The sequence below is a fragment of the Cynocephalus volans genome, chromosome 10, assembly GCF_027409185.1.
Source record: "Cynocephalus volans isolate mCynVol1 chromosome 10, mCynVol1.pri, whole genome shotgun sequence".
NCBI classification, from domain to species: Eukaryota; Metazoa; Chordata; class Mammalia; order Dermoptera; family Cynocephalidae; genus Cynocephalus; species Cynocephalus volans.
Window position 1 is genome coordinate 50,582,397 of NC_084469.1, and position 12,396 is coordinate 50,594,792.

The window sequence follows — 12,396 nt, forward strand, 5'->3', positions numbered from 1 at the left end:
CTGAACCGTGAAGACGTAGAAAATTTGAACAGACCAATAACAATAAAGGAGATTGAAGCTGTTATCAGAAGGCTCCCAACAAAGAAAAGCCCAGGACCAGATGGATTCACAGCAGAATTTTACCAAACATTCAAACAGGAATTGACACCGATTCTTTACAAACTATTCCAAAAGATTGAAACGGACGCAAATCTCCCAAACTCATTCTATGAAGCAAACATCATCCTGATACCAAAACCAGGTAAAGATATAACCAAAAAAGAAAACTACAGGCCGATATCCTTGATGAATATAGATGCAAAAATCCTCACTAAAATACTAGCAAACAGAATACAGCAACACATACGAAAAATTATTCATCACGATCAAGTGGGATTCATCCCAGGGATGCAAGGTTGGTTCAACATACGCAAATCAATAAATGTGATACACCATATTAATAAACTCAAACACAAGGACCATATGATCATCTCTATAGATGCTGAAAAAGCATTTGATAAAGTTCAGCACTCATTCATGACAAAGACCCTCTATAAGTTAGGTATAGAGGGAAAGTATCTCAACATAATTAAAGCCATATATGACAAACCCACTGCCAATATCATCCTGAATGGGGAAAAGCTGAAAGCTTTTCCTTTAAGAACAGGCACTAGACAAGGATGCCCACTCTCACCACTCCTATTCAACATAGTGTTGGAAGTACTAGCCAGAGCAATCAGAGAAGAGAAGGAAATAAAGGGCATCCAGATTGGAAAAGATGAAGTCAAACTGTCCCTGTTTGCAGATGACATGATCCTATATATCGAACAGCCTAAAACCTCTACAAAAAAACTCTTGGAATTGATAAATGATTTCAGCACAGTAGCAGGATACAAAATCAACACACAAAAATCAGTAGCATTTCTTTTCTCCAATAGTGAACATGCAGAAGGAGAAATCAAGAAAGCCTGCCCATTTACAATAGCCACCAAAAAAATAAAATACTTAGGAATTGAGTTAACCAAGGAGGTAAAAAATCTCTATAATGAGAACTACAAACCACTGCTGAGAGAAATTAGAGAGGATACAAGAAGATGGAAAGATATTCCATGCTCTTGGATTGGAAGAATCAACATAGTGAAAATGTCCATACTACCCAAAGTGATATACAAATTCAATGCAATCCCCATCAAAATTCCAAAGACATTTTTCCCAGAAATGGAAAAAACTCTCCAGACATTTATATGGAACAATAAAAGACCACGAATAGCCAAAGCAATGCTCAGCAAAAAAAATAAAGCTGGAGGCATAACACTACCTGACTTTAAGCTATACTACAAAGCTATAATAACCAAAACAGTATGGTACTGGCATAAAAACAGACACACTGACCAATGGAATAGAATAGAGAATCCAGAAATCAACCCACACACTTACTGCCATCTGATCTTTGACAAAGGCACCAAGCCTATTCACTGGGGAAGGGACTGCCTCTTCAGCAAGTGGTGCTGGGATAACTGGATATCGATATGCAGGAGAATGAAACTAGATCCATACCTCTCACCGTATACTAAAATCAACTCAAAATGGATTAAGGATTTAAATATACACCCTGAGACAATAAAACTTCTTAAAGAAAACATAGGGGAAACACTTCAGGAAATAGGACTGGGCACAGACTTCATGAATACGACCCCAAAAGCACGGGCAACCAAAGGAAAAATAAACAAATGGGATTATATCAAACTAAAAAGCTTCTGCACAGCAAAAGAAACAATTAAAAGAGTTAAAAGACAACCAACAGAGTGGGAGAAAATATTTGCAAAATATACATCTGACAAAGGATTAATATCCAGAATATATAAGGAACTCAAACAACTTTACAAGAAGAAAACAAGCAACCCAATTAAAAAATGGGCAAAAGAGCTAAGTAGGCATTTCTCTAAGGAAGATATCCAAATGGCCAGCAGACATATGAAAAAATGCTCAACATCACTCAGCATCCGGGAAATGCAAATCAAAACCACATTGAGATACCATCTAACCCCAGTTAGGATGGCTAAAATCCAAAAGACTATGAACGATAAATGCTGGCGAGGCTGCGGAGAAAAAGGAACTCTCATACATTGTTGGTGGGACTGCAAAATGGTGCAGCCTCTATGGAAAATGGTATGGAGGTTCCTTAAACAATTGCAGATAGATCTACCATATGACCCAGCCATCCCACTGTTGGGAATATACCCAGAGGAATGGAAATCATCAAGTCGAAGGTATACCTGTTCCCCAATGTTTATCGCAGCACTCTTTACAATAGCCAAGAGTTGGAACCAGCCCAAATGCCCATCATCAGATGAGTGGATACGGAAAATGTGGTACATCTACACAATGGAATACTACTCAGCTATAAAAACGAATGAAATATTGCCATTTGCAACAACATGGATGGACCTCGAGAGAATTATATTAAGTGAAACAAGTCAGGCACAGAAAGAGAAATACCACATGTTCTCACTTATTGGTGGGAGCTAAAAATTAATATATAAATTCACACACACACATACACACATACACACACAAACCGGGGGGGGGGGGGGGGAAGAAGATATAACAACCACAATTATTTGAAGTTGATACAACAAACAAACAGAAAGGACATGGTTGGGGGGAGGGGGGGAGGGAGAAGGGAGGGAGGTTTTGGTGATGGGGAGCATTAATCAGCTACAATGTATATCGACAAAATAAAATTAAAAAAAAATAAATAAATAAATTTAAAAAATAAATAAAAAATAAAAATAAAAAAAAAAAAAAAAAAAAAAAAAAAAAAAAAAAATAAATGCTGACTGGTCTTAGCCAAGGGCTGTTCTGACCTACTACTTTCATGGTCTTTGAGGCCCTTTTCTGCCAAGGAGACACACAAAATGCCTTTTATTGCCCTTCCGAGACTGCACATACCAGCTGTGCTTAGGGAAGCCTGTCTGTTGAGATCATCCACCCAGCGATGTATCTGGTCTTGAGAAAAAAAATGTAATAGCTTTTTTCTAACCGATTGTGGTCATTATTATCCTTGACCATTTTTATTCTAGAGAAGAGTGCCTGGCACAGAAAAGGCATTCTATGACTTTTTTTAAATGAACAGAAAGAAAAATTAATAAAAATATAACATATTAATTTGGCTTGAAGTATACTAACAAGTGATGCCGACGCTTCCCCCATCCGATTACAACATACCAAAATGTATTGTGGATCAGAATATCAGAAGCATTGACGATGTCTGCGCTAGGACGGTGACCTTAATGAACATTACTCAAAACTTGGTGCCACTGGCACATTTGTTTTTTTTTTTTTTTTTCTTTTTTTTTTTTTAAAGATGACCGGTAAGGGGATCTTAACCCTTGACTTGGTGTTGTCAGCACCACGCTCAGCCAGTGAGCAACCGGCCATCCCTATATGGGATCCGAACCCACGGCCTTGGTGTCATCAGCACCGCACTCTCCCGAGTGAGCCACGGGCCGGCCCGACTGGCACATTTGGGCTTCAGTATCTGGAAGTAACAAGGAACTTAGAATAAGGAAGTCTTTGTTCACTCTCAGCCATCATTAACATATTAGTGTTTGACAGGATTTTTTTTAAAGGTGTCTTCATAAACAAGATGTTATGGACTGAATTGTGTCCCCCTAGAATTCATATGTTGAAGTCCTAGCCCCCATTCAAATACCTCAGAATGTGACTGTATTTGGGGACAGGGTCTTTACAGAGGTAAAGTTATGTTAAAATGAGGTCATTAAGGCTGGCCACAATCCAATATGACTGGTGTCCTTGTAAGAAGAGGAAATTTGAAGACACACAGAAGGAAGACAATGTGAAGACACAGGAAGAAGACCTAGAACAGATCCTTCCCTGGCAACCTTCAGAAGAAAACAAGCCTGCTGACACCTTGATCTCAGACTTCCAGCCTCCAGAACTGGGAGAAAATTAATTTCTGTTGTTTAAGCCACCCAGCCTATGGTACCTTGTTATGGCAGCCCTAGCAAACTGATACGCAAGAGTCTGGGGAGATTTCTAAAAGACAAGGAACAGGGCCGGCCCGTGGCTCACTCGGGAGAGCGTGGTGCTGACAACACCAAGTCAAGGGCTAAGATCCCCTCACCAGTCATCTTTTAAAAAACACAGAAAAAGACAAGGAACAAGGAGAAACATAAACAGAAATTTACACCTGAAAGATCTGTAGAATTTTGAATAGGTAGGAATTAGAACTCTAGACATCTGCATAAAATATTGGATTCTGTCATCTGGACTGATGTTTCATAGTGGACAGCCATGCTGGATGTGTAGAGATTCTGGCACCTCACAAGCTCTGTCTTGCTTACCAAAAGGCAAGTACGTGAGCAGAAGAAATCAGTAATAAAAGTTGTTCTAGTCACGAAGATAATGATGAACATGGGAGTAACAGCGGATGTTTACAGGGCACCAATTACATATTAGACATTCTCATATATTATGTATATTTATATAAGTTAAGAGCATATAATTTACATTTATATAATATATTATTAATTTATATATAATTATATATTATTCTATATATCTATCTATTTAATTAATATATTTATATAGCATGTAAATATTGATTTCTGTGATATGTAAAACATAATATGTTTATGTAATTAAGAGTATAAATTCTGGTGTCAAAATCTTTGCCTTCAAATTTCTCTCCTCACTTTCTAACTGTGTAATCCATCCAGACCTTTTTCTTTCCCCCTCATCAGTAAAATGGAGATAATATTAGTGCATTTCTCATTCTTTTATTTGTTCCTTCAGTGACTATTTACTGAGTAGATACTATATGTCCGTCACTCTGAAACACTGTCTTTGGCATTCTAAAACTTGTAAATGTATAAAGGATACACGCCATATATATACACAGAAAAGGAAATATATAGGGCATGTCATACACGATAGGTGTTATAAGTAAAACACAGTGAGAATGGGGGTTTGCAGTTCTACATTGGTTGATGAGAGAGAGCCTCACTGAGAAGTTTTCATAGGAGTAAAGATCTGGAAGAGGCAAACAGGCAAGACATGGATATATCTGAGAGAAAGACATTGCAGGGAGAAGAAACATGAAATGCAGATAGTCTGAGTAGTGGGGATGCTTGGCATGTCTGAGGCTGAGTCAGAAGACCCAGTGTGATGGGGTGGAGTGAGCAAACGGGTCATCATAGGAGTGAGAGAAACGACAGGGCCTGAATTCCTGGAGCCAGGAGACCATATAAGCACTTTCACTAAGTGAAACCCAAAGTTCTTGGAGAACTTGAGCAAAGAAGTGGCCTGATCTGGCTTAGCTGCTCAAGGGATCGAGATGGCAGCCACACTGAGAGTAACTTATAAACAAGAGCAATAAAAAGCAGCGAGACCAGCTTCAAGTCTATTATAGTAATCTAGGTGAGAAATGATGTCGGCTTGGGCCAAGGTGGTAGAGACACAGGTGGTGAGAAATGGCTACATCCTGGGTGTATCAGGAGAGAGAGCCAGCATCATTGTTGATGAATTGCACATGGGATGTGTTGGGAAAGGGAAGGATGGAAGTTGTATCCAAGCAGGGAAGAGTGTAAATGGGTATGACTGCCAGGCCGTGTAAGAGCCCACCCATGAATCATTGGTCATTTTGCAATACTAGCCACAATGTCTATATCAAGGCAGATGGTAGAAATAGACCAAGGAAGAGATTGTTAAGGTCTTAAGATCTGTGTCTAGGTCTGATCTGAGTCTCTATTTCATGTTTTCCAGGCATCTGTGGGGACTGGAAAAATGTCTTGACAGTGGCCCAAGCTGAAGCCTTTGATAAAATATTCCAGGAGAAGATGGCAGATCTTCCTCAAGAGCTGTTCCCATGGGAATAATGTTCAAAAAATTCTGAATCTTATATGGATACTGATTTGTTCTCCTGACCTGGCACATGTGCATGACGGAAGATCATTGCATATAACCCATTATTGCATTTTGGAGCCTTGAACAATCAACTCTTTGCATCTTTGACTACTTGCTTATTAAAAATTAACAGGGTATTCATCACCTCAAATCTTTGTCATTTCTTTGTCCTAGTTTTATTCTTTGTCCTAGTTTTATTCTCTGTGGTGTTTGACTAGACAATAAACATTATTTATGGAGGCTTTTAAAACTTGTATAAATGGCATATAGTGCAATGCACTCATCGACATACATTTCTACTCAGCATTTTGTATCTGGGTATCACCCATGCTGATGAACATAGACTAGTTTAGTATTTAGTATTGAGACTTATGACATAATTTAGTGACCCGTTCTCCTGTGAATGACTTTGGGTTTCTTCCCATCCAATTTCCCCCTATTTAAAGCACTACTTTGGTGGACAGGATGTAAACAAAGAGGAGTTTTTCCAGGATGTCCATCTAGAAGTGAACTTGATAGTTCACTCATCTTGATCTTGATTAGGAGTTACCAAATTTTTCTTGAATAGTTTCATACCAATTTATACTCCCATCCACAAGGCAAAATAATTTCACTTGCTCTAACTCCTTCCAAATATTAGTATTTTCAGGCATTTGATTATATTTTGCGATTTTATGAGCATAAAATATCTCATTTTTGTCCGAATTTGCATTTCCCAGATAACTAGTGGCCTCAACAACTTTTTAAATGTTTATGAAATATTTGGTATTCTTCTTCTACCAACTGTACATTTATATATGTGCCCATTTTTCTGCTGTGCCATTTAATTTTGGTACATTTTTAATTTTTACTTATTTATTTTAATTGACATGTAACTGTACATAATTATGAGGTACAAACTAAAATTTTAATACATATATGTTGTATAATGATCAGGTCAGGGTAGCTAACATATCCATCACCTCACACATTTATCATTTCTTTGCGGCAAAAACATTCAAAAGCCTCTTATCTAGCTATTATGTAATATGCAAAACGAGTTAATATTTTTAGTACATTTTTAATAATTACTGGTTATTAATCCTTATCAGTTTTATGCGTTGAAAATGCATTTTCTTTGTTGCTTCTCTTTTCATTCACTTATATTTTCTATTAGAAGTACAGTAAAAAGGTTTGTGTCACTGGCATCCAATATTTTTTATTATGTGATCAGGAAGAATTTCTCAATACCCATGTTTCAAAGGTATTGCTGTAGATGGATTCCCTCCCCCAACCTCACTGAGGCTTAATCCACACTGTAACTGCTAAGAGTGGGAAGTCCTATTACAGTAATTGAAAGGTGGGGCCTATGAAGAGGCGATTAGATTGTAGGACCGTGCCATAGTGAATAGATTAATAATGGTGATCAGGGGCATGGTTCTGAGGGCTTTTAAAGGAGAGTGCATGAGGAACCATCTCTCTCTCTGCTGAAATAGAGCTCCCTACACCCTCATAACGTACGCTGTCTGCTTCTGTAGAATTGCTTGCTTAATCTAAGTAACTCCATTTTGCCCTCTGTCTGACCTGCAGACTATCCCCCCCTTCTGCATGAGAAACCGTTGACCTTTTCATTGAAACAAAAAACAATTGCATAGAAACAGGAGCCATACACAGTGAACTATTACATGGGAACAGGAACCATACACAAGGAAAACTTGTATGCGTGGTTGCTCAAATGGCTCCTTCTTGGCCTCTGTGACCTAGCTCCCTAGCTTGCTCTGTGCACCTGGACAAACCCGTGTGCCGACGGGATGTAGTTTTTGTCTTTAAAAACCCCACAAGACCAAAGCCCAAGGCCGCTCTTCCTTGGTCGCCCCTTCGGAGATGGACGCTGGCCAGCTGGAGGGAATAAACTGCCCTTTTCTGCACGAGTGGCCTGTAAGTGCATTTCTTGCGGGAGGCGCCTCACAACACTGCTCCGCCGTTTTCTGCCATATGCGACCCCTGCATGGCTGTAAAGCCACCACCAAAGAAAACTCTCACTAGATGTATTCCCTGACTTTGGACTTCCTGGCCTCTGAAACTTACGCAGTAAATTTCACTTACTTACAAATGACCCAGTCCCAGGTATTTTGTCATAAGCAACAGAAACGGACTAATAGAGATATTCTCCTACATTTTTTCCCATAAGTATTTAATTTTTACTTCGTGTGTGTATATCTTTAACTCACAGATTTTTCTTTCATTCTGATGTGTCATGTAGGGGTTTAACATCTTCTCATACGGATACATGAGTGAAAGCAAGTGCACTGGAGAGTTGGAGGATTGGAGGAAGGACCTTGTTTGCCATGCTAGTGAGAAGGAGCTGAGGAATTTTGTCAAAATACCACATTATACCCCATAAACTTATACAGTTATGATTTATCAATTAAACATAATATTAATATTATAAAATTTTTTAAGAATTGTAAGTAATAGAACCCTCAGCACATCTGAGTTTTGTCTCACAGTATAGGGACTATTTTTTTCTTTTTTTTATTGAAAAATAATTGATTATACATATTTGTGGGTTACAGAGTTGAAGATCAATACCTGTGTACATTGTGTGATGATCAAATCAGCATAATTAGCATATTCATCATTACAAAAAGTAATCATTCCTTGTGTCCATCTACCAATTTCTCACTGACCCCTGTCCCCCTCCCCTTTTCCCACCTCTGGTAACCACAGTTCTGTTCTCCTACTGAAAGTTCAGTGTACTGTTGTGATTGTGAGTTCTTTCTTCCTTTCTTTGGTTCTTTTTTAGCTCCCACTTATGACTGAGGACACGTGGTATTTCTCTTCCTGTCCCTGGCTTATTTCACTTAACATGATTTTCCCCAAGCTCATCCATGCTGCTGCAAATGGCAGAATTTCATTCTTTTTTATGGCTGAGGAGTATTCCATCCTGTATATCCGCCACATTTTCTTTGTTCAGTCATCTGTTACAGGCATTTAGGTTGGTTCCATATCTTGGCTATTGTAAATAGAGCTGCAGTAAACATGGGAGTGCAGGTGTCCCTTCAACATGATGATTTCCATTCCTTTGGATATATACCCAGCAGTGGGATTGCTTGGATCACATGGCAGTTCTATCTGTAGTTGTCTGAGAAACCTCCATGCTGTTTTCCATCATGACTGTACTAATGTACAGTCCTGCGAACAGTGTAGAAGGGTTCTCCTTTCTCCACATCCTACCAGTATTTGTTATTCTCTGTCTTTTTTATAATAACCAGTCTAATTGGGGTGCAATGGTATCTCAATGTGGTTTTGATTTGCATTTCTCTGATGATAGTGAGGTTGAGCATTTTTTCATGTACGTGTTGGCCATTTGTATGTCTTCCTTTGAGAACTGTCTATTCAGTTCCTTTATCCATTTTATTTGGTTTTTTACTATTAAATTTTTTTATTTCCTTGTATATTCTGGATATTAATTCCCTGTCAGATGTATAGTTTGCAAATATTATCTCACATCCCGTAGGTTGTCTTTCTGCTCTGTTGATTCTTCCCTTTGCTCTTCAGCAGTTTTTAATTTGATATAATACCATTTGCTTATTCGTCTTTTGTTGCCCATGCTTTTCACGTCTTATTCACAAGGTCTTTGCCCACTCCTACATCCTGAAGTGTTTCTCGTGTGTTTTCTTCTAGGAGTTTTATAGTTTGGGGCCTTATATTTAAGTCTTTAATCCATTTTGAGTTGATTTTGGTATATGGCGAGATGTGTAGGTCTAGTTTTATTCCTCTACATATGGATGTCCAGTTTTCTCAGTACCATTTATTGAAGAGGCAGTCTTTTCCCCAATGTATGTTCTTGGTGCCTTTGTTGAAGATCAGTTGGCTGTAAGTATGTAGATTGATTTCTGGGTTCTCCATTCTTTTCCATTGGTCTGTTTTCTTGTTTCTTTGTTTGTTTGTTTGTTTAAAGATGACCGGTAAGGGGTTCTTAACCCTTGACTTGGTGTTGTTAGCACCACGCTCACCCAGTGAGCGAACCAGCCATCCCTATATAGTATCCGAACCCGGGGCCTTGGTGTTCTCAGCACCACATTCTCCCGAGTGAGCCATGGGCCGGCCCTTTCATTGGTCTGTTTTTATGCCAGTACCATACTGTTTTGGTTACTATAGTTTTGTAGTATAATTTGAAGTCAGGTAGTATAATGTCTCTGGCTTGCCCCCACCCAGGAGTGCTTTGGCTATTCAGGGGCATTTGTTGTTCCATATGAATATTACAGTTGTTTCTTCTATTTCTGTGAAGAATGTCATTGATATCTTAGTGGGGATTGCATTGAATCTTTAAAACACTCTAGGTAGAATGGACATTTTCAGAATGTTAATTCTTCCAGTCCATGAATATGAAATGTCTTTCCATCTTTTGGTGTTCTCTAATTTCTTTCAGCAGTGATTTCTAGTTCACAATGTACAGAGCTTTCACCTCATTGGTTAAACTTACTCCTAAGTATTTTGGGAGGGGGTGACTATTGTAAATGGGCTTGCTTTCTTGATTTCTTTTTCTTCTAATTTGTTGGAGTATAAAAATGCTACCGATTTTTGTATATTGATTTTGTATCCTCCAACTTTACTGAATTCCTTTATCAGCTATAAGAATTTTTTGGTATAGTCTTTAGGTTTTTCTCTATATAGGATCATGTTATCTGCAAACAGGTGCAATTCGACTTTGTCTTTTCCAATTTGGATGCCCTTTATTTCCTTCTCTTACCTAATTGCTCTGGCTAGTACCTCTTATACTATGTTAAATAGGAGTGGTGAGAGTGGGCATGCTTGATTGTTCCTGTTTTTAAAGCAAAAGCTTTCAGCTTGTCCCCATTTAGGATGATATTGGAGGTGGGTTTGTCACGCATAGCTTTTATTGTGTTGAGATACTTTCCTAATTTGTTGAGAGTCACTGAATCTCCACTGCTCTGGTTTGGAGGATGGGGTGGTGATAGCCAAGAATTTTCTTCCTTTCTCTTTGTGACTATCCTGAGTTTCCACACTCACCATCATCTCCATGCTCCTTCAATGTTCCTGCTCTCTCCTTTCATTTTTCTTGTCCAAGTTTAGCTGCACATCTGATGCATTCCCTGTGGGAGAGAAGAGCAATGTCTCTTTCTAGTTGGCCATCTTGCTCTGCCCTAGGGACTATTTTAAATGAGAGCTAGACCAGAGGCAGTATGAACAGTTTGTGTGGGCTATTGCAATAGGCAAAGAAAGGAAGCCATGGTTCTACTTAAGAATGTGACATTGGGAATAAAGGACAGCACTTACATTCAGAAATGTTTGGAAAAAAATTTTCAGAAACCTATGAGTGATTCAGTCTGGAGGTGGAGGGTGGAAGGAAGAAAATCTGTTGACATTTGTTGCTAGAATCACTGGAGAGAAGTGATGATGGGAAATCCAACAGAACAGGAGCAAGAGAAGAGATAAAGGAATTTGCCCACATTACCCACATACCTGACCCACACTGGTCTTTCTCATACATATTACTGGTACTCTGCCATGAAGTGGAAGCAGAGGTGGCTACCTGTTATGGGTTGAATTGTGTCCCCCCACAATTCATATTTGAAGTTCCAACCTCCAGTACCTGTAATGAAACTGTATTTGGAGATAGGGCCTTTAAAGAGGTCACTGAGTTAAAATGAGGTCATTAGGATAGAACCTAATCCAATATGACTGGAGTCCTCATAAGAAGAGGAGATTAGAACACAGACACATTCAGAGGAAATACCATGTAAAGATACAGGGAGAAGACAGCCATCTACAAGCCAAGGACAAAGGACACAGAAGAAACCAACCATGCTAACACCTTCATCTTGTACTTCTAGACTCAAGAATTTTGAGAAAATTAATTTCTGTTGTTTAAGCCACCCAGTCTATGTGTGGTACTTTGTTATGGCAGCAGCCTGTGATGGTTAACTTTATGTGTCACAATGCTGACAAATGCACAGCCCTAACAAACTAATACACTCCCCAAATTTACTCAGCTCTCAATGATTTTCCCATTTTCATTTTAGCCTCCAACCACTCTGAATTCAATGTAGTTCTCACATCCAGCAACTGCAAAAAGTTACCCAAATACAGCCAAAGTGCCCTCTGACCACAAAACCACTACCAACTTTTTCTCAGTTCCAACAAAACATTGTTAACCACACCTCTTCAGCCAAAAAAATCTGCTTCCAGGTGGCCAGTTGATTCACTTGGCTAGAGTGTGGCGCTGATGACACCAAGGTCAAGGATTCAGATCCACTTACCAACCAGTCACCAAAAAAAAAAAAAAAAAAATACTGCTTCCAGTTCCACCCAACCTGGAAGACAGTGACTGCCATTCTCCTGACTAGGCATCATTCATCATGAGTCTTGGTGAAGCTGCTGCTGTCTCACTCTGTACAAACCCAAAAATACCATATTTGCATTTTTGCTGCTGCCACAGCAGTTCTGGTGACCAAGACTCAGCCAGTCAGATGCATCTGCCTA

At 39.0% G+C, this 12,396-nt stretch overlaps 1 protein-coding gene across 1 annotated transcript in view; it reads left to right on the top strand.

Moving 5' to 3' along the window:
• Nucleotides 1-5,879, top strand: part of SULT2A1 (sulfotransferase family 2A member 1) — a 56,336-nt gene extending 50,457 nt beyond the window's left edge. The window contains exon 6 of the mRNA XM_063112701.1: nucleotides 5,767-5,879. Within this exon, the coding sequence (XP_062968771.1) occupies nucleotides 5,767-5,879 (113 nt within the window). The remainder of the gene's footprint in view (nucleotides 1-5,766) is intronic.
• Nucleotides 5,880-12,396: the final 6,517 nt, after the last annotated feature.